Source organism: Pieris napi, chromosome 1 (genome assembly GCF_905475465.1).
Source record: "Pieris napi chromosome 1, ilPieNapi1.2, whole genome shotgun sequence".
In the NCBI taxonomy this organism is placed as follows: Eukaryota; Metazoa; Arthropoda; class Insecta; order Lepidoptera; family Pieridae; genus Pieris; species Pieris napi.
The window spans coordinates 11,038,763-11,060,986 of NC_062234.1; the positions used below are offsets into that span (position 1 = coordinate 11,038,763).

The 22,224-nt window shown below is 31.7% G+C and overlaps 3 protein-coding genes across 5 annotated transcripts; 2 read left to right on the forward strand and 1 right to left on the reverse strand.

Annotated features, from left to right (window-relative positions):
- Positions 1 to 1,977: 1,977 nt before the first annotated feature.
- LOC125049477 (39S ribosomal protein L42, mitochondrial) lies at positions 1,978 to 2,501 on the forward strand. The gene has a single exon (XM_047648803.1). The coding sequence runs from the start codon at positions 2,064 to 2,066 to the stop codon at positions 2,406 to 2,408; it is 345 nt and encodes a 114-aa protein (XP_047504759.1). The 5' UTR covers positions 1,978 to 2,063; the 3' UTR covers positions 2,409 to 2,501.
- Positions 2,502 to 2,829: 328 nt separating this feature from the next.
- Positions 2,830 to 6,515, reverse strand: LOC125049460 (dual specificity protein phosphatase 13-like). 3 transcript variants are annotated; one of them, XM_047648773.1, is made up of 5 exons: positions 6,295 to 6,513; positions 5,838 to 5,915; positions 5,505 to 5,635; positions 5,082 to 5,308; positions 2,830 to 4,822 (listed from the first exon to the last, which is right to left on the reverse strand). In XM_047648773.1, exons 1-5 carry the CDS (start codon positions 6,310 to 6,312, stop codon positions 4,623 to 4,625), a joined length of 654 nt encoding a protein of 217 aa, XP_047504729.1. In that variant the 5' UTR covers positions 6,313 to 6,513; the 3' UTR covers positions 2,830 to 4,622. The 3 variants fall into 3 exon arrangements, with proteins under 3 accessions (XP_047504729.1, XP_047504736.1, XP_047504745.1); XM_047648780.1 differs by lacking the exon at positions 5,838 to 5,915 and having other exon boundaries at positions 6,295 to 6,515; XM_047648789.1 differs by lacking the exon at positions 6,295 to 6,513 and having other exon boundaries at positions 5,505 to 5,670.
- Positions 6,516 to 7,289: 774 nt separating this feature from the next.
- On the forward strand, positions 7,290 to 21,169 carry LOC125055127 (microspherule protein 1). The gene is made up of 8 exons (XM_047657384.1): positions 7,290 to 7,559; positions 7,650 to 7,971; positions 8,117 to 8,335; positions 8,610 to 8,766; positions 9,178 to 9,286; positions 10,380 to 10,533; positions 20,209 to 20,424; positions 21,034 to 21,169. The coding sequence occupies exons 1-8, from the start codon at positions 7,453 to 7,455 to the stop codon at positions 21,121 to 21,123; spliced, it is 1,374 nt and encodes a 457-aa protein (XP_047513340.1). The 5' UTR covers positions 7,290 to 7,452; the 3' UTR covers positions 21,124 to 21,169.
- Positions 21,170 to 22,224: the final 1,055 nt, after the last annotated feature.

Genomic DNA, 22,224 nt, shown 5'->3' on the forward strand with positions numbered 1-22,224 from the left:
TATGTCAAAAACTTCAGTTTGATTTGCCGTCTGAAGTTTACAAGTTTTTACATAAGTCATGTGGTAACATTATAGGGTTCCCGTCGTGTTTCTACCAAGTAAATTAAAACAAGCGATGGATTACCACTGTATTAGAAAATATTACTGCAAAAAATAATATTGGCACTATTTTAACCAGATTTTGTCGACTAAACATATCTTTACTTTGATCTATTATTGTATTATTTTACAGACGCTGGTTTTAAAACTAGGACATTTCTGTATTGCGGGTGACTAGACTTTTCCGTGGTACAAGAAAAGTAACTATTTTTTTTCTACATAAACTTAATACTTAAAAATATACAGTATAAGATAATCAAATATACAGTTAATCGCAAATTTTGTCAAATTTGCGTAAGCGTGATATTAATCCATAGTTTGATTATCAAAGAACCGTTGACCAAATACTGCATCATTCTGGAGTTTGATAGTATGCATGACTGCTCCTAGATGGGTAGATGTCTTTTGCCCAGACAGTTTATGGAATCGATGACAGGTTAGTTAGAATATTTCATTATTGTACTTTTTATTATCAATTGTATTGGTGAGTATTGGTTTCTATGTAGAATGCATAGCATGAGGCGTTAGAAAATAAACGATCAACATATCCTTCAGCATCCGTAGGTCTGACAGTTCTGAGACGGAAGGCTCAAGAGCACGGGGGCTTAGCCAAGATGCTTAAACTTAATTTGTATGAAAATGACAGTTCGTGACGACAAATTTTTATACAAATTTAGTTTTCGACTGCCTACTATTACTACTGTTATGGCACCTTAACTAAGCCCCACGGTAGTGTATAGGTATGTTATCTAAAGCTGGCGGCTTCAACACATTTACACTTTGTGCTTGTGTAGTGTCTGTGAATAAGCGCGAGACGTCATGTGAAACTGAAATACAATCACAAATACATCATGAAAAGACTGTCCGTCTCTCTCGCGCTCGGTCAAGCTTATGAGTATAAAAGAGACAGTTATTGTTTTTCTTTTGCTACTGTTTATGTTGATCTTTACTGTACATGTTGATCTTTTTTCAAACATTACCACGGCAATCTCGTGAAATGGTGCACAATGTTTTTAATTATTTTAAGCATCTTAATAAAAACAGTTTAATGAAAAAATGTTACATTTAATTTGACATCAGATACGACTGGGGTTTCTAAGAGGAGTATTAAAAGAATAGTTCGTGAAGTAACAGTGATGTGTGTTGAGCTAGATGGAGCTTATGTCGAAAAATGAAAAATTATTTACACAAACTACACTTTTACGTTCTTGGTCGGGCTTAGAACTTTTGGATCCACCCTCGTATGCACATAATATTTATATGTATTTGACACATTTTTATTTATTTACAACCCACCCAACCTTACTAAAACCAGAGTAGACTAAAATATATAGCTTGGCAAAAAAGTTATATTTTTAAACATACTGTATAGTGAAATTGCATTAGTGTGAGTACTGTGAACGCGCTAGCTTTCGATAATACGCTGTCATTGCTATTATTGGAAAATATTTAAAGTATATGTATTTGAATTTTCAAGTATATTCTGTATCCACAAATCTACTTTATTCCTTCCGTCTGTGTTTTTACTTTTAGCTTATTTATTCCTTACAATTGTAAGGGGTACTGGGTTCGATTCCCGGTTCGAGGGCAAAGATTTAATTTAATTTAAAATTTGTTCTCGGCCTTTGGGAGGGTGGTGCGGTACCGGGCGAGTGCCTAAACCGTACATGGAGGACACGGTCGAATTTCTAATGACAACCACGAATTATAATAATCCTATACTTGACGCTGGCTAATGCACAAATCGTGCCAGAGCCATAATAAAAAAAATATTCCTTACAAAGATCGATGTTAGAAAAACATCGATGTCATTATCGAAAGCCCAACATCGATGTTCGATTTTTGTTATAGCAACATCGATGATCATCGAGATTCGAATTTCGAGCATCCCTAGTCCCTACTACTGATTACGAAATTGTCAAGACATTGTAATTATTGTATTCTTATTTCTCATATTATTTAAAATGTTGAGGTTATTAAGGCCGTCATGTGTTCATCCGTCACAATTACTTACTAGATTTTACGCTAAAATTGTGATGACTGACGATGGATCAACAATAGTAGCATTACACAAAGACCAAGAGTTTCCGTATGAATTTTCCAAACCTTTACCGGAAGAAAGTATTGAAGATAAGTCAGTTCTTCGAATGTCTGATTATTCCGAGGTTAAGCGGGTTTTTAAAGAAATGAAACCAGAATTTGCAAGGCAGCAATTATCCTCGTTAACTCTGACAACTCAACATCGTTGGTTCCCTAGATCTAGAGACAAAAAAGCCAAGAAGACAGAAATGAATCGACCCTATTTATAAGTATATAGCTCTTTTATATTATTAGTATGTATAATTTAGTAATAAATATGGTGTAAGTAGGATATAGAATTTCAAAATAAATACTGTTGATAAGTAAAGGGTTTGACTGCCAAGAGGTTTTTTCTTAGGTCTTTATTGTTTATTACATGAAATTTGTATTAATCAGCACTGGTGTCGAAAAACTTCTACCTTAGCAAAATTCAGACATGTCATGGGTCCATGCAATTTAAGAATATTTTATTTTACAAATTTCCTTTCCGAAGGTTATTTAATAGTAAATGAATTTTGTATATATTAAGATTGGGTCAGCTATATAGTTTTCTCTAGTATTCCACTTATGTTGACTAAGCATTTATTTAGGAAGTTTAAACTAGTCAAGAGATAGTCTGGCTTATTGACACTTGGTAATTATAAAAAAACAGATTATTTCTATTTTTATTCAATTAAAATTTAATACATCATAACAATCTTTTAAAAGCACACATTATAAATATATATAGAAAGGATCATAATTATACAGGGTTATTACAAACAATCTAATTTATTATTAATATTCTGCACTAAATTCTTTGCCACATGTAGAGTAACATGGTTAGAAAAACTAATTTTGTCTCTAAATAACAACATATATACATAATTTTCATGAAGTTACTAAGTAAATGAAATAATTTAATGCATGAACATCCTTAGCTTAGCTCCTAAAGCATTGTGTTTTATAATTTTTTATATATTTCATAATGTAAATATACATATACTTACATAATATAAATATAACTATTTAATAAATGGTTAAGTTACTGGTAACATATCAATATATTATATATGTATTGTTTAAAATAAGACTAGTCCGTTTACAACTGGTGATTATTTAAATAACATCTAGCTAGTTTTCTAAAATATTTTTGGTGGTTTATCACAGTTTCTTTTATGTTAAAAAGAATTTTGTATCCTTAATGGATATACAAGGTTGTGTACCTAACTTAATTAGTGCTCAAACTAGTATAGATCTATAAAACCATACAAAAGATAAGTTGTTAATCAACATTTCAGATAATTTCTAGCAAGTCTAAATAAATAAAAGCATAAATTACTAGTACTACAGAAAATTCTATTTTTCTAATACATTATGTGAAATATCACAATGTTAACAATTAAAAAAATAAATAACATCCATTTTAAGATTCATCTTTTCCTATGGAAAAGGAATTTATCAATATAATGTATTAAATACATTTTGTTATTAGTTTTGTTTATTCTAACAATCAAATCATGTTACTTAATTAGAAAAACAAACATAAGTTACTAACTCATCACTTATATTTATTTCAGTGAATGTTGTTAGTGAAATCTAATTTAAAAATAGAATAATTTCAAGAACGGCATCTTCACAAAATATAATGATGTCATGTTGGCAACATGCCCAATTTTACACCTTGACATAATGTTTAAAGGGCAATGACATTCATGCTACCTCAACAGTCGGCATGCATATTTCTAAAAAGCATAAATCATCCAAGATCTTTTCAAGCCACAATCATTAATGCCAGTCTTTAAATTCTTACACTACATCATGTAGTCTACATGATTGAATGTGTATGTCCAATTTTATATTTTAATTTAATTTTAAACAGAAATCCATTAAGTGGATAGTCCAATTAATGATTTCTGTTGTATTGTATTTATTTCATTAATTAAATAACAATTATATTATTGTGAAAATACTATCCTCTTTTTACATTTAAGGCTAGGCAATTGTACTATAGTTGAATAGAATACTATGTATTTTATAAACCTTGTAACATATCAATTTAATTTTTGGCTAATTAAGTACTGTTTTACAAATGACCTGTTAGTACAAGTTTGTATGGTATCAACAATTTTTTTTCAAAGTGATAAATAATTTTTTAAACTTTCCTTAAATCCCCACAATAACCCACCAAGTCAAATTGATTGGATGGATAAAAAATTATACTCTTTATCTATACCTACTTTCGTAAACAAACACATTGCTATCCTATCTACATTCTGTGTTAGTACTTAAAACTATGGTACTAATTTTTTTTAAAGTTCAAACAGTTGTCACAAACTTTATTGTTCTCTGTCTCATTATCAATGATAGCGACTTCGATAAGTTCTGTCTAAGCTGCGTACACGAAGATGTTGTGAGCTAAAGTTGTATGGTAGACTGAGAACTGGTTCAAGTGGGGTGTGCTGTCAGCGAATTCTACATACACGCAATTCCCTGTCAAGGTCCCTCAATTGACGAATAAACCCTTCATTGGGATGAATATCACGACGAGAACGAACCAAAGCTAAAGCTTCGGCCAAAGTCATACCTCTCTTGATCATGAGGAAAGCAAGAGCACATGTGGCTGAGCGTGATACTCCCATAAAGCAATGTACCAACACACGACCTTCAATATTAAACAATTTTCATTATTGATCTTAAATTACCAATACATATAAATAAAATGCTAATTCATTATATAAATAAGAATCTCACAGATCAACAAAAAAATAAATTTATTAAATATGTTTCAACATACCAAACAAAAAAGTGAACTGTTGAAGAGTCTTCAACAGTTCCAGACCTATTTGAGTTTTATTCATAGATAATTACAATTAAAAAATACAATTTTAATTATTTAAATAACACCAGTAATATTTACTCACCCCCTCTTGATACTCCTTCATCAATAAAATTTGCAGCAATATGAAAGTACTTTGATATATCAGTAGATGGAAGATCCATGAGTTGAAAGCCTTTATAGCGCAGACCAGGACAATCTCGATAATACAAATGATCCGTGTCTACTTGTGTGTAGCGCTTTCCTTCAGCAGTATTTAATACATAGTTAATACCCATTCGCCTTAAAAATGCTTTGTCTTTTGCAGCCACCCTAGACACACCAGAAAAACTAACTTTTTGTAAAAAGTACATAATATAATGAGCATTAACAACTCGCAAATATTTTTAAAATTTCAGATATTGCTTTCATTCTTCTACCTTAATAAGTTAATTTACTATTACTATCTATTTTTAAGTATCACAAATCACTAAGTCTCTTTGGATTCATAAATATAAATTAAACTCACGCATCTCCAACAAACAATCCTGGATACACTTCATTTAAATCAGGTGTGGGTGTGTAGGAAACCCCATCCAAGCCACTAGATCTGTATGTTGATAAGGAGCTCAAGACAGATGATTGGGATCCCCCATACATCTGTTGATGACATGTAATCTTGAGTTATTATCATTCTACAAAACTTCTATGACTTTAAAATAATATTTCACTCCAAGATTTGCTATATACTAACACTAGTTTGTTAGTATATTTACTATTATTGAGTTTTAATTATAAATCATTTTAAGGTAGAGAGAGAAAAACAATACACATATTTTTTTAAATACTCTGTAATAAATACCGTTGGACTTCTTAGATGAGATCCTACACGCAGGTCTTTAGAAGTACTGTATGTATGATATCTCGGGTATAGTGAAAACTGCCAATAAATATAATAATTTTACCAAATATTAATGTGACTAACAAAGTGCTATAATAATATATTTGATGTAATACATATTTTGCAAACTAATATGTTTTTAATTATCCCATTATTATTATATAGAAAGAAATCTAAATAGCACATAGCATTGTAATATTATAGTGGAAATAAATTGAACAACTCAAAAATATATTTAATTAACAAACGAAGTATCAATTACGTCGCAGAAAAATGATATGCCTTCTTTAAATGGCTCATAATGTCGACCTTGAAGCAATGGCTATATAAATAGATTCTGGACTAAAAAAAATCTATAATTAATTGAACATTTCAAGAAAGCATCAAGAGAAGTGAGAATTCTATAAATAATACTTACGGAATCCCTGTAACTCATCTTGGTTCTTGCACAAATTAGTTATAAAAAAATCTCAAACCTTACAGAATTAATTAAAATGAACATACGTTTAAATATTCATTTATTTTTTATATTAAAATAAAAATAATTAAAATTACGAAAACCTAATCAGAAATTCAGAAATACTGATTGATGATTCTGAAATCTGAATGAAATTTTAAATTCCATACATGTGAATTTCGGATGGTGGTAGTCAGTAGTCACAGACAACTGACAACTCATATTAGCACAGGTTCCGGAATTAAACATAAGCTCACGTGACCATTTCCATATAAATTCGTTAGGCGTTAGGTCATAAGATTAAATTTTTGCACATTTATTTATCTCGATCTAGCTGTAATTTCCGTTTCTCAGTTTCAATTTTATATTTTCTACCAGCCATAGTGTATAATTTCGATTCGATAATGAAGATTCTGTTATTTTTTTTCATAATGAACTTGATACTTGATAGTTCTGATAATAAACAGAGCGAACGAGATCGATATATGTAAGAGGTACTCTCGAGTCTCGCATTTTAATATTTATAATGAGTGCAGTAATTTACAACTTATAATTACGATTCTACTTAAGAGTTTATTTAGCATTGACAAATACAACAAAAATAAAAAAAATCACGATTTATAATTATTTTTACTTATATCTTATTCTGATTTCAATTATAATTAAAATTAGAGAAATATCCGGTCTTTATAACTTTTAAGTGTGAGTAGGTGAGATGGGAGTAGGACCTACTCCCAACCTACTCAGTAGGTTTGCATACGCGGTGCTCCTTTAAAAAAAGTATATTTAAGTCAGGAAAACTGGAAAGTCATTTTAATTTTTTTAATAGATATTCTGTAATCCTCTACTTGATCTGTGTTCTGTCATAGCTTCGACTTTGAAGTTTGAAATTTGAATAATCTGTATGTAAATTGTAATGTGTATACTGTATAAAAAAAAAATTATAATAATTACCATACATGATATATCATATAGATTATAGGCATACAAGCAATTAACAAATAGAAGTTAATATTTTATGCAGATCAAACCCATTAAACGCCACCAAAATTAATTTTTGTTCTTCTATTATGAATCTTCTCGTAGGTTCATGAATGTTTTAGTAAATTGATTTGCGTTATGGATTTCCCAGCTACCCCATCAAATGCATCTGATAGTAATGACTATCCAGGCAGTAGTACTCCGTCACAATTCGAACCTATTCACGACAATACCAAGCGGCGCAGGTAAACTATATAGTTTATAACTTAAATGCTATCCTCATCTAATGCTAATAACGTTATTCTTCAATTCGTTTAACCATTTTATTATTTTAGTTCGTCTAGATCAATAAAACGAAGACGTTTCGATGATGAACTTGTTGAATACAGTTTGGGTCTACCGGGTGCTTCTTTGGGAAAGGGAGAGAAAAGGATCCGTACTCAGTCATATACAAGCCAGTTGCCAGAGTTTCCCTTGGTTACTCCATCAACTCCCATAATTTCTTTGCCTGAGCGACGTAAGACCGCTAATAAACTGGTTCCTGGCAGTGTAGCTCGTAAGTCGCGTCGCAAAGGTCAACTTAGCCAATTATCCACAAAGGATTTAGGGAGATGGAAACCAACTGATGATTTGGCGTTAATACTGGGAGTCCAACAGGTAAATTTAAAAGTAAAATATTATTTGTACTGTACATACACATACATTTGATACTGTAACTATCAAGTGTTGCCTGCGAGGCATGCAGCTGGTAATTTGTCTGTACCTAGTGCAATTATGTTAAAGTAATATTTTATTTCTTTAGACTAATGACTTGCGCATGGTTCACCGTGGAGTAAAGTTTTCTTGCCGCTTTACTGTGGCAGAGCTTCAATCGCGTTGGTATGCTTTGCTGTACAATGCCGAGATCTCAAGAGTTGCTGTGGCTGCTATGAGAAACTTGCACCCTGATCTTGTGGCAGCAGTGCAACAGCAGGCTCTCTATTCAACTGCTGAGGAGGATTTGCTAGGAACAATTGCCAGTGTAAGTATTTATCTACTTTGTGCCTTTCAAATAAATTCCTCTACTTAGCATGATCTTACTTCTTGAAGTCAGGCTTGCTACCAGTAATTTTTTTGTATATTATTAAATGCATTAAAATACAATAATGTATGCAACATATAAAACATGCAAACTGTTTGTAGCAGAATGTGCTGTCTATCCAATGAAACACCATAAACTAAAAACTTATATTTCATACATTAAAAATCCATTGATTTAAATTTGTTGAATTTAAATTTCTTAACAATACTTTCAGAATTCTCATCCAGCTCCAGAGAAGTTTCAAGAACTTCTTGAGCAGAACCCTCATATCTTCTACTCAACAAGAACAGCAAAAAGTTTAATGGAACACTGGCAATTGTTAAAACAATATCATTTATTGCCAGACCAAACTGTTCAGCCGTTACCTAAAGGTGAGTTTTAAAACATGTTTTCATTTTCACACTTTCTTTTAAAACAGATATATGTATAATTGAAGTGGTAACATTAACCGCTAATTAATTGTATTATATAATATTATGATATAGAATATTATTTCTCTGTTATTTAGTATCTTCGATTCAAACCTATCTTAAAGAACTAGGAATTAGACAAATAATTTGTGCCAATCACAAGTTGATGATGATTTTTATTGATGGATATAGGAGTTAATATGTTACTTTTACCATCCCCATGGTTTAGTAGTGTACACAAGAACACAGGTGTACAACATGTCCTAGATCAATCCTGGAAAAAAAGGGTTGACCAAGCAGACTAGAGAGTGTTTATGAAATGAAAATGATTGCCTTTTTTAACTTTCTTAATACATTCAAATACCATTACAGACAAAGATGCTGTAATGACTTTCTCCGATGCTGAAGAAACTATGAATGACTCAGAGTTACCAGATTTTAAGGAAGATGGCATGGATGTTGAAATACAATTGGCTGATAGGTGAGAACAATTAAGCAGTATAATAATGGAGTGGTCATGCACAAACCACTCCAGAATCACAAAAGTAGTAAAAACAGACCCCTTGAAACAGTAAAAAATTAATATGAAGCTTAATATATCTTGTAGTGTTGATGTCACAGGGCGAGTTTACAATCTGCTAGTGAACTTGCTGGCTTGTAAACTGTCCTTGAGGCTTTTGATATCTGCATCAAAGATTGTATGATTAAAAAGTTTTCTTATCCAGTAGAAGTGCTGTAATATATAATGTTAAAATACTAAGTATGTTACATAATAATAAGTCTATAAACAAGTCACTTGGAGATGCCACACAATTAAGACATATCTATATATTTTTATTTATTGCTTAACTTCCAAACAAAGGAGGTTTATGTACAATATGTTACAATCAATGCATTTTTCTTTCTTTCTTGCGTGTTCCCACGAGAATGTAAGTGCGTGCTCCTATTTCACCATGCCTCCTGCTGAAAGAGGACATCTTTGTTTTTAATATATATTATTATTAATCAATTAAGATGTCATGTGGAACATGGTGTAATGGTCGCAGCTCCTTACAAACATTGTGGAAAAAAAATGGAGATTAAAGAGTGGCAGAGAGTTTACTGCCAGTTCTTCGCTTCCGTTCTACGCCCTTGATTTGAGAACTGGCACTAAATGTAAACTTAGAAGCATTTCATATACATTTCTTTTTTTTGACGTTCATAAGTGTACATTGTGTTACCTATATGATTAAATGACTTTTGACTAACAAGTCTTAGTCAAATAACAACTTAATCGTCAGAATGAGCAGTCGTTGTTGCTATAAAGGTATATTCCCAGTAGAAGAGTAGCAACTTTTAATTGTATATGGAAATAATCAAAGGAACAAATGCAATCTGAGGACATAGGGTTGTAGCACCACGGCTGTAAAGAACGGACAGGAGTCTTATTTGAAGTTAAGTTATTCCGCCCATGAACTCTCACTACCAGGCTTAGGAAGGATAGAATTGCTTCGGAAATAATTCGATGGACAGCTGGTTCCACATAGTTGTGGTGCGTCATTACGATTATTTTTAAATAATACAAATTGTTATAGGATTGAGAAAAAAGATATCCGTCTACTGGAGACATCGCTGTCCCGTTGGCAAGTGCTAGTGCAATCGGTGGCTGGAGGCAGCTCAGAGCTGGATAAGAATACCCTGGCAGTACTCCGCGGAAGACTCGTGCGGTATCTCATGCGCTCTAGAGAGGTAGGTATATTTCTAAGAAGAGACATGGTTCTTAGTAGATATAATTATGTCTATAGGCCCTGTATGAAGTTGACATATTTGACGCTCAAGATTATGACTTGAGATAGTTTTAGAATATGGATGTTAGAAAAGTTTTACTAATGTCTATAGATAACTATGATTTCAGTTTTTAATGATTCGATTGTCTATTTGTAAAACGTTACGATGCGGGGCGGGGATTGAATTACGCGTTATTGTTAATATTATTTTCGACTTTCCAGTACTTTACACCACATAATGGTAAATTTTAGATATTCAAAGAGTCACAAGGTGGTCACGAAACGTTTTACTATTGTGTACAGAAAAACGTTACGGCGCGTTACATGGGGAGGGGGGTTCTCATCTCAAAAAATTGCGTGACGTATAACACTACGCTCCCTAAGCCAGAATTAAAGTCATTAATTCTGTCAATTCCAAACAATTTGTTTACAACGAACAGGACATCTGCAGTGCACAAAATACATCCTAAGTCACGAAGGCGGTACACAATAATCACAGAATAGATTAAACAAGTTGCAACACGTAAACGGGTGATTATTTATTACGAAGTGTCTTACGCAAGATTATTATTTTATGCTGTGTGCATCAATCGTTTAAAAAAATAAAAATAATTTTTTTTTAAGCTGATCGGAGTTGACCTTTATCGTCGGTACTCTAAGGTCATTGGCATTCAGAATTATGACGTATGTGATAATTATAACGAAAATACTCGTGACACACCAATGATAACAGTTATATGAAAATATAATTTGCATAGAGTACATTAAAGCACAGTCGCGGTGGAATTGTCTCGGAAGAATGCTCATACTACAGAAACGTGCTTAGCGCGATCTGTGGCTCTCGTTTGTCAAATTACAATACATTTTTGTAGTACGGAATGTCAGACTTAGCTCTGTTTCGTTTCTGAATCTACATAAGTTACATTAAAACTCGACATAGCAGAGAATCAAGGATTAGAATGAGCTCCACAAACCCATGCTAGAATTCAAGAATGTTCTCGCATTTATTGCTAATTATTACATTATACATTACAAAAAATGTTAGATATAAAATTTTACATTTTCTCTATTTAAACAGGAAGTGAGTATAACTTCATTAATGATAATAATATACTACGTAGAAGACGGTACATGTATTTACGACTATCTAAACGAAACCTGGATATTTTTGATCAGATTGGATCAGATGAGTCTAACAAAATCTCTTAACCCGCGATAGACAAACATCTTGGCTTTGAAATCTTTAGAATCTTGATAATAGAACTAAGTTTATAAAAAAGTCTCAAATAAACGCAAAGGAAAGCACTACGATACCTAGTGTAGCTTTTTTTTAAAAGACTTGAGCTACAAAAAGAAGCTAAACAAATTTAAGTTTCTGTAAGTGCCTACGTAGCCTGCTCGATCTTTTGTCTCAACTAGATTAAGACATTGCTAATAATCTATATATATAAAAATGAATCCCTATTTCCCTTGGTCACGGCATCACGCGTGAACGGCTGGACCGATTTTGCTAATTCTTTTTTGTTGTATTTGTTATTGTCAGGAGAAGGTTCTTATGAAGAAAAAAAAAATTAAGATAATTTCGCGGAAAACTAGAAAATTTAAGAATACTTAACCACCATACAATTTTTTGATGTAACCTTATGGCGTTTGACATAACATTGACAGAATGCGTGCTGCAAATATCGTCGAAGAGGATGTAAGAAAATTATATTGATAGAATACATATAAAATAATAATCTATAAATTTATTTAAAAAAGGTAAAATATGTAATAGACTATACTTATAACTAGATCAGCACACTGCATCAAAAAACTTTTAGAAAGGGAGACAAGAAGAAACTGTATTAGCTAATATGTAGGTATATAATATCTTTATATAAATATATATATATATATAATTTTTCTGAACGTGTGTATGTCACTGAACTCCTCTTAAACGGCTGGACCGATTTGCAGAACAACGTCTGTCGGGTCCGGTTAATATAAATTAATAGTAGTTACTCGAGAGATTTATAACTTACGGAATTAATTTGGAAAGATTTTCAAACAAAAAAAATTTCCCAAATTGCAACAAATTTTCACTTTCAAAGCAGGATAATCGATAGGGAACTCTAATTTGTAATATTCATGTGTCCATTGTGATTAATAGTCGGCAAAGGTCACAGTGCTGCGTCAGTGTCAGTACTGTGTGTGTCCCATCGCTATGGTGATACTTCGATCATATTGGTGATATGGGTATATCGGTAAATACAAACGACAGGTAAAAATAGCACGAATATGTAGAAACAATATGATGTTACTTTATAAGACATTTTTGTAAAATTTCTGTTTTTGTATCTAATTTATTGTATTAAAAACTGACTCTATTTGACTTATAAATAAACAATCAAAAACAAAATTAAAATAAATATTTGCACTGCGATTGCGTATGCAACGCAATTACATTTTAAATCTTACTTTCAGGAAGTACACTTTACATTGTCAAGGCTTTGATAACACGGAACTATGATAATTAATGTTTAGGTATACATTAATATGATTGCTTACAATTACATTGGTTACACACCAATGTAATTGTAAGCCCGACTATATTTATCTAATATTTTTACTGTTTATTATGATTCGATTATCGATAAAAGTATAAAAACTTAATCCAAATATGGATTCCTATACCGCGACCGATATCTTTTATGGCTTATTGCGTTTAACCGCCTGAATGCGTTTATTGGACGGTCAGACAGTTTCAGGAATTATCACGTCACCAATATCCTAAGTAGACATTACCATTACGTTGGTACTTTCAACACAGCGCCATCTGTTAGAATTGTGACTATTAAATAATAAACAAATTGGGCGACATTATCGCTACTAAGCGAACTCTTCCAGGCACCCCTTATAAAACAGCTATAAAGGGTTAAGAACGAATTACTTAATAAACCGATGTCTGATAAGTTTATTAAGAGAGAAAAAAGCCAATTTATACAACATTGTAAAGGAATCAATATTGAAGGACATTCAATAATGACCCGACCCGATTGTTTCAAGGACATTATATACTTTCGCTAGATATAATTGTGTTGCTGCACTATTATTAACTAGCATGTACAGGTACACGAACTAATTGGTTACGCATAGAATATTCCATGTGGTAGGTAAAAAGAAAAAAAATGTTTCTGTGTCATGGACACGGCCATGTGTTACACGTGAATATGTTTATATAACGGGTTATATTTATGTATTAACGATAAAAGCAAGGAAACAAATAATTATTGCAACAATTAAAATTTAACCCAGTATCGGAGCTTTTCCGAGTGAAAAGTTATTGCAAATCTCGAAATAACCTCAAAATGGTGGCGGAACATTCTTCACTGATCTCGTCACTCGCATATAGTAATTAATTGTTTAGCTATCCATTGGTATAACTTAATTTTGGATACAGAGTATAAATTCGAAACTAAACGTCAAATTGTATCCCCCGATTTTGTTATCATAAGGGGTGTTTGTTGGATTGCCCCCGTATGGTGGCAAATTTATAAACATATTTACGTCATAATTTTCCTATGAGTACATCGAAAAGACATAGAGGCAATACTTGTATCTCTCCTAAGCCCTGTGACGACGCGTAAATGCAGTCGTTTAGTCTCTAACAGTTAATGTATTTCCAAATCAATACCTGTTTTTATGTGGTCTTTTGCGCTTTAATTTAAATATACTTACGATAATTTCAGTTGGTCGTATAGATTTCTTAGGAAATATTTCATATTTTTATAAAACTCTTGGAGTAAACTTTATTAACATTTTCATTATTTTGAATTAGCTACGCAATATGTAGATGTGTACAACTATCAATTATTTTTCCGAGTGCAGTTTAGTGCGTTCTTTAATCCGTAAAATTAGTTCTTGCGAACTTTTGTAATTATTTTTTTCTATTTCAATTTTAAGATTTTTGTTTATTATCCTTAAAACCGCGTATATCATTAATTAACAAGAAATTAACTTCAGCAATTTCGGATTCACACTATTGGAATGAAGCAGGTATGGGATGAACTTGCCGGCGTTTTATTATTTTGCTAAGCAAAAAAGATTGTTACCATGGTAACGAAGACTGAAGAAAACTTCGGTCTTCTTTTATATTATCGATTTAACAATAAGACCCATCAACTGTCTTTATACTGAAGTTATGTTCGTGTTTGGTTCTTATTAAAAATTGCTTAAAAAGGGTCCTTTTTTTGAGACTTTTCTATTTATCTTGTCAATGGCTAATTAAAATACTTCATTAATAAAATATTTAATTCAAATTTAACTGTGGCTAAGTTTAAAAAATTCCACGTAACAATAACTTTAGTATGTGCAACTAAAAATCTATATTTGTATTATGAATTTCATTTTGTGTAACCATTTATATTCGCATTACAGCTTAGGTACTTAGCTTTAATGAATTTAAAGTGTTCCTGTCTGAGGAGAACGAAAGAATCAAGTGCATTCTGACACGACTTAAACTGGCGTAAATCGCCTTAAAGAGTTGTGAGGTCTTACTGGCATTAGTATTAGCCAATTTAATACAGATTACAAATTAACAATTTGTATATACTTTCTAACATGGCCTAATAATTTCTTAGCCTTAAACCGACAGATTGTTCCTTCCGAATGTCCCCTTTAGCACCTTGAATATCGATTAAAACCGTTTTTGTTGTACACTCTGTTAGGGGTAATTTCAAATATGAATTAGAAATACATTCAAGTGGTATATAATATCTGTTATTTCGAACTTGGAGTATTATAGCTTTTTGATATTTCAGTTACAGTCACGCTGTAGTTTATATTCGAAGAATAGTATAACATAAAAAATCTCGTATTAAAGTACCCCCTGGGCATCTTGATTCCCCCTAAATTCCCTCCCATGTTGGCATAACTGTTCTTGGGCTTTGGGAATATACAAATGATTTTTATTCGATACCCATTCACACCACTTGCTGTTATATGACAATTTCTTGTGTTTCAAATACATTTCAAGAATGTCGCATTGTATAATTGTTTTGTATCGCTGTTTACAAACAGTGCCATTGTTTCGATCTTGTTCCAAACAATCGGCATCGTGGAGTAAGAACTGTCCGTCAGATTTTCCAATTCAAATCGTTTCTTTAGCTTGTGGTTGTTTTATACTAAAGTATTCGAGATATTTACGCGTGTTTTCATCTTCAATTCTTGTTCTACCGCGTTTTTCAGTGAAATTTTTAATAGGATTACATTAACGTGTAGGTATTATACATCAAAGTCCAAGTACCTACGTCGTCATTCGTGTTTTATTTCATAAAGTATATAAAAACTTTATGGTGTAGATAACGAGCGGTTGCAAAATAAAATTGAAAGACGAAATATCCAGAAATATAATCGTAATTTTCGACGGCGGATGTTAAACCATTTCAACGTCAATTAAGCATACTTACCAGTTTTTGTGTCATATAATTACAAATAGCTTATTGCTATCAGTATAATGTTATTGTGTAATGTAGATCATAAATATATTTTTTTTGATAAGATTACACGTGTTTGTTTACGCGTGTACGATTTTTTTCTTCCTCTCTTAAAGACCGGTAACACACCCTCTATCATAGGTGTACATGTGTTGCAGTAGCTGTCTTTATGACTGCTACAGAGTTTCTCTGAAGAAAAAACATATTTTACGTACTAATTTTTTTTTTAAATATTGCTTTCAAGAATAAATTATATTCATATAATATAGTCTATGATAGTCAGCATTCTAATGGTGAAAGAATATTCAAAAAAGGTCCTTTAGTTTTGAGTTAATCCGTTAAAATTGTTTCTATGAGCTATCGCTTCGTTAGTAGCTATTATATAATCACAAACAACTTTGTTGCCAAGTAATAATTAATTTTCTTTATATTTTACGGATTACGATAAAAAATGTATGACAAGTGTGTTTATGATAAATACGTAATAAGTAGGAGTCTTGAGGATTGTTAATGATAACTTATCAGTTACAAGTGGTTCTGAAATATTTGTACTACACGATTCGTATTTTGTGTTTGACAATGTATAGGAGTAGATATACCTTATTGTAAAGCCACTCTACCGTATTAAGTTGATAGAAACACTGAAACATTTAATGATATAACGCTACCTATATTAAAATAATATATTAGAGCAATAAACATAGTATTATTAGTAGTAGGTTTTGATTTATTAAACACCAAATTCTTGTGAGTTCATTTTTGCGTAAATGTAATAGATTTAAAAACTACGCGTCACTTTCGACTCTGGTATGTAGTTCGATAAAGGCTGTTGAATTCTCATCCTTGCTGTAAGAAATTTGAAACTTTATGTATATCATTTTATTTGTTAGGTTAACTAGAATTGTTGATTCGAAAAGCAAGTCTTGCCAGTCATTCTTGAGGTCGGGAGATCATGTCGGGGGCAGTTAACACGTGCTCGTACGTTAAACGAAAACGAAAAACTATCATACTTTAAGCCCAAATTGATGTTTGTCACCAAAAAATAATCACCTACAATTATTAAAGAGAGGTAGGAATAGAAGTGTAGGTAGGATTAGAAGTAGGAATCATTTATAAATCCAGAGTCACCACCGTTATTTTGGTTGCGGCTAACAAAGAGAGGATTTCGAACACACAAAAATCCTCATCATAATCTGTCCATTCGTTTAGAAGCCACTGATAAACATATCAAAGTTCTTAAGCGATCGGGTTTACAATATTTAGGTGTATATTTTTGTTTTATTGTGTGTTTTTATAAAGATGAGCGATGTAAGGGAAATCTAAACTCCATAATAATTAAATTTTACACTTTATTCGCTACTCCTGTTTGCCTCAATTTATCACCTCACTAAGCAATGAATTAAACATGAGAATTCAGGACCCACCTACGATGTTATCGAAGATAGTCGTCGCCTTTCTTTAGTTTATTGAGTTTAACATTAAATATGCAATGAATATTTATAGCTTCCAATATGTTATCAATTTACTTAAGTAATTTTATAGTTTTTTGTTCTTTTTAGTTTCGTTTTATTGCTAAATTTAGGAACCGATTAAGATATAAATCATAACAACAAAAGCGTGTTCGTCTTACAAGGGTAAAACGATAAATACATGACATTTTAAAAATGGAATCTTGTCTTGATTGTAATTGGACAACAGATCAGGCGGAGAAGGGCTGTATCGGTACTATATCGTATTTGAAATACAGCAGTATAGTAAAGGAATCGTGGTAGCCCGTATTTTTACCTATGACAGCACTGGATGAGGCTTGCCATACGCTAAATTGTAAACAGCTAAAAAAATAACAAAGTTCAGTTAAATAAACTCCTTCTATGGTTCTATGGACTTTTGTGACCGAACTAAATGTGCATGCTAAGACCCCGTGTCCGAGTTCAGTAACTTAACAGTCAATGTTAGGAAATGTTAATGCGTTGATTAAACAGTTCCCTGTAAATTGACAGTTGCACGGGCGACATCAGTGTAACTGTGTATCTATTATCGTTGAGGTACTAACAACCATTGCCGTTAGATATGGTTCGAAAGTTAAATACAAATTTTTAAATTTCGTTTGAATACAGACATACATTGAGTTATTATACATTTCTGTTTATAGAATCTTTATTTTTTACATTAGATACATTAATTTTCCTGTGTGTATGTGTACATTTACTTTTTTCTCCAATCAATATCTTGTTGATTTTTATGTCTCGTGAAATCACTGATCTATGAACCTCCGTTCTAAATTTATGATTTCATAAGATAATGGGCAATTAATAGCCTTTCTTTGCTCCAAAGGGTCCATTAAATAATAATTTATATACAATACGACATCCAAATTAGCCTCCTAGGGTATGTGTCCTTGTACATATAACACTTATTAAATGAAATATACTCTAGTATATAAATTAAACGATTATATATTTTTTAAAGAGGAAGTTAATGATCAGTGAAATATAAATAAATATGCTATTGACACAACACAGACAACAGTGGTATTAATATTGATTTAATTATTGTATCATGAACTTTAGTTTAATTCGTATAAATCGAAATTAACGCCAGTTATTTAACTTTATGGTAAAATTACAATACCAAACATTGTATTGTACCAATTAATTAAAAAGAATAACTCATACAAGACCTTGATGAAAATATAGTAGTTCGAGTAAACACCAACCTATGCAAACGTACAATTATTAGAAATATTTCGTTAAAAATTATTTCCATTTTACTCACAAGGACAAATACGGATAATGTTCTAATTAATATTTATGTTACGATAATGTCGATAACGCGAAATTTAAATAGATATTTGAATACAAAGCATTTCTTTGCATACATTTTAAATTATATTTTCACGTTAGTGTTCGATGAGGAATCTTACGATTTAAACTGTATTTTACATCGTAATTTTGTGATTTTAATAGGGCAATCTTTAAAAAGAGGTTCATTATAAAGCGATAAAGAAAATAACCTTTTCCGATTACATATCATGGACATTGACTTCATTAGGAACCAAGGAAATCTGTTTTCTTAACAAGACGGACAAATTCATTGACGGCTGATAATAATCTTTCTGTGAAAAAGAAAGTCCTCGTGGTTATATCATAGTATTAATTTGAATATGTGATATTATGATGTTTTTAAGTCATGAGAAGACGAATTAAAACTGCGGTAGGTATTTAGATCAACTAGAAAGAATCAATATTTATAAAATAACACTGTTATCACGTTTAATATACTTACTATATCATTAAAAATTTAGCCTTCATATTATTGTTAAGAATTTTTTTATACAGTTACCAAATGTAGGTATGGAATAAGAGATTATTTACGCACATCGTACTTTAATTAATATTCGTATTACGCAGGTATTACAATAAAACGTGTATATTAAGTAACTAAATTGAACGTAAAATTTATTTTTCATAAAATTCCTTGGTTTGAAGGACTAATTTAAAATGTATTTAAACAATACTATTTCGTGGGTATTTAAAAAATAATATATACCTATATAGAAAAGGTTTCAGGGTTTTTATGCTACCGTCTTAATAACAAACACAATAAATTTCTCAAATATGAACACAACTTGAGTTGATGTACCAATCAATGTACACAAATGTGTATTTCGAACTGAGTTGCCGCGACACCGCTCTCTCTGATAATACTATCGGAATTGCCACACAAACAATATTATCTTGTTTATTTTAAGCACAATAATATGTGAGATTTATCAGTTTGGTTATAACATTTAAAGTAATTGTCAGTATAAATTAATTTTATAAGTGTGGCTGATGGTTAAGTGGCATTGCTTTAAGCAGCTGAAAAGATACATAATTGAAATTCACGATAAATAGGAATGATTCTTATATTTGTTTTCTTATTAAATTAAGTAACTAAACTGACTGACGCCACTTCAAATTTTTCATATATGTATAAAACAAACAAGTATCTACCTTCTCATTGATGCTACTGTATGTATAATTTGATCGATAAAACATACTGTATGTATAATTAAGTAAAATATTCAATATTTTATTATTCACGAATATATAATAAAATGTATATTTAAATACCTAGAGTTCGGGTTCGTGTATCTTAGGGTTACTTGTATTTGGTAGATTGCCGTCGGCCGCAGTACTAGAGACCACACGATCGATGTGGACCTGAGCCTTGAGGGTCCGGCTGCTAAGGTGTCCAGGAAGCAGGCCACAATCAGACTAAGGAACAGTGGAGAGTTCTTTATGTCATCGGAAGGCAAACGGCCCGTATTCATCGACGGGCGCCCGGTGCTTCAAGGGAACAAAGTGAAACTGAATCATAATAGCGTGATTGAGGTGAGCTGCATCCGCGCAATTATAAAGATTTTGCTGTTGTTTTAGGCGTTCAAGAATAGAAATATTTTTTTTGTATTTAGATTCGCATTCACAAGAGCTGTGTTGGCCTAGCAGCTTGAACTTGTGAACTTTAACCTTGAGGTCGTAGGTTCGATCCCTGACTGAGCACCAATCGACTTTTTATGTTAAACGGCATGCATTAGACAAAAAAAATTCTATGGAGTGTGTCAGGCACAGAAGACTAATTTGCCTGTTAGAAAAAAATCAATAATCACGAAATATATACAAATCTGAGGCCCAGACCTAAAATGTTGTAGTGCCAGTTTTTTTGTTGGATTCAAAACCATATACAAGAATATATAATTCCAGATAAGGTTATTTGGTTTGGGTTTGACTAAAATACAAATAAATTTTGTTCTAAAATAACCAACCCGACGCCCCAACCATACAATAATGATGTACCCAGTACTTTCTATAATTTACTAGGTGATTGCGGCGGCTCGAACAATTGGTTTTATGGGCTAGTGTGTCAATGTCAACAGTTGTGGTGAAACTGGAAGTACATTTGCGTAGGTTACTTTTGTCTTAAACGTTTCTTTTTGTCCACAGATCGCGGGTCTTCGTTTTGTGTTTCTCATAAACCAAGAGTTAATAAGCGCCATTCGCCAAGAAGCTGTTAAAGTTAATATACCTACATGAGAATAATAAAGGTCATTTACATAAAAAATGCATTTTTATTGAGAACACGTTTATTTGGTCAATTTTATATGAATTCTCAAAACTAGGTTTCACTCAAAAAAATATATACCCAACAAATTCTTAAACATTCGTCACTTACACATTAAGATACAGAGTGTTCCACTAACGTGTATCACGGTACACTATCACGTGCGTTTCTGGCTTTAATATTAACACCAAAACAAACAATTAAAATTATTAACTTATACCTTAACCCTTACTTAGTTGCAACCCTTAATAATTATTTCAAATTATAACAATGGCCATCAGAGTGCACAAAAACGATCACGCAGTAGTGCTAACAATCATACATATAAATGGGAACTTATTTCATAAAAGAAGGAACGTGTGATATCGGTCAATAGACTCCATTTACATGCTAAGCCTCAAAATAAAATTTAAAAACACGACAAAGAACAATCAATAGCATATACCCTTTACATTTGTACATACTGTATAATAAAATTACTTAACAATATTTTATAAATACCCTCCTTAAATATAATAATACCACTATAATAATTTAAAACAGTTCTGTTAGATCACACAACATTCAACGCGCTTAAAATTCTTATACATAGGTTGATTACACTTATCAAAGGCAACATAGGTAAATAAAAGCACATTATTTGGTATATTTTTATAACACCCTGTAATTTGAATATATGGATAGGCACAAGGTGTAACAGTAGTATGATGCCTAAATATATATGAGATCAGTGAATCTTGAATGTCAGGTGTTGTAATCACAATATTTAGTGATTTTAAATATCGATGCCGATATTATGCAAAAATAATTTTAAAAAGATGCCTTTTTGATTCGCCATCTGTAAGCCAAAAACAGTCGACAGTGTCCAACCATTGTGCACAGTATGGAATACATATTCTTAAGGCTTTTATCAAAAAACTCGTTAACGTGTGGATTCAATGTTAGGCAAGGCATTGAAGTATGAGAAAATTCTCTGATTCTTGGAGTAATTCCCTCTAGGCACTTTGTGTTACACGTCATAAATATATTCTAGAAATGTGTAAGCCAAATTTCCAAAATATAAACTCCCTAAA

Bases quoted from the DNA above. Each gene is read 5' to 3' on its own strand.
- LOC125055127 (XM_047657384.1), top strand. From the start codon at position 7,453: ATGGATTTCCCAGCTACCCCATCAAATGCATCTGATAGTAATGACTAT. The intron at 7,560-7,649 runs GTAAACTATATA...TTATTATTTTAG, and splicing joins GACAATACCAAGCGGCGCAG to TTCGTCTAGATCAATAAAAC. The intron at 10,534-20,208 runs GTAGGTATATTT...TGTATTTGGTAG, and splicing joins ATCTCATGCGCTCTAGAGAG to ATTGCCGTCGGCCGCAGTAC.
- LOC125049477 (XM_047648803.1), top strand. From the start codon at position 2,064: ATGTTGAGGTTATTAAGGCCGTCATGTGTTCATCCGTCACAATTACTT.
- LOC125049460 (XM_047648773.1), bottom strand. The intron at 5,309-5,504 runs GTGAGTTTAATT...TGGTGTGTCTAG, and splicing joins GGATTGTTTGTTGGAGATGC to GGTGGCTGCAAAAGACAAAG. The intron at 4,823-5,081 runs GTGAGTAAATAT...TTAATATTGAAG, and splicing joins TGAAGGAGTATCAAGAGGGG to GTCGTGTGTTGGTACATTGC.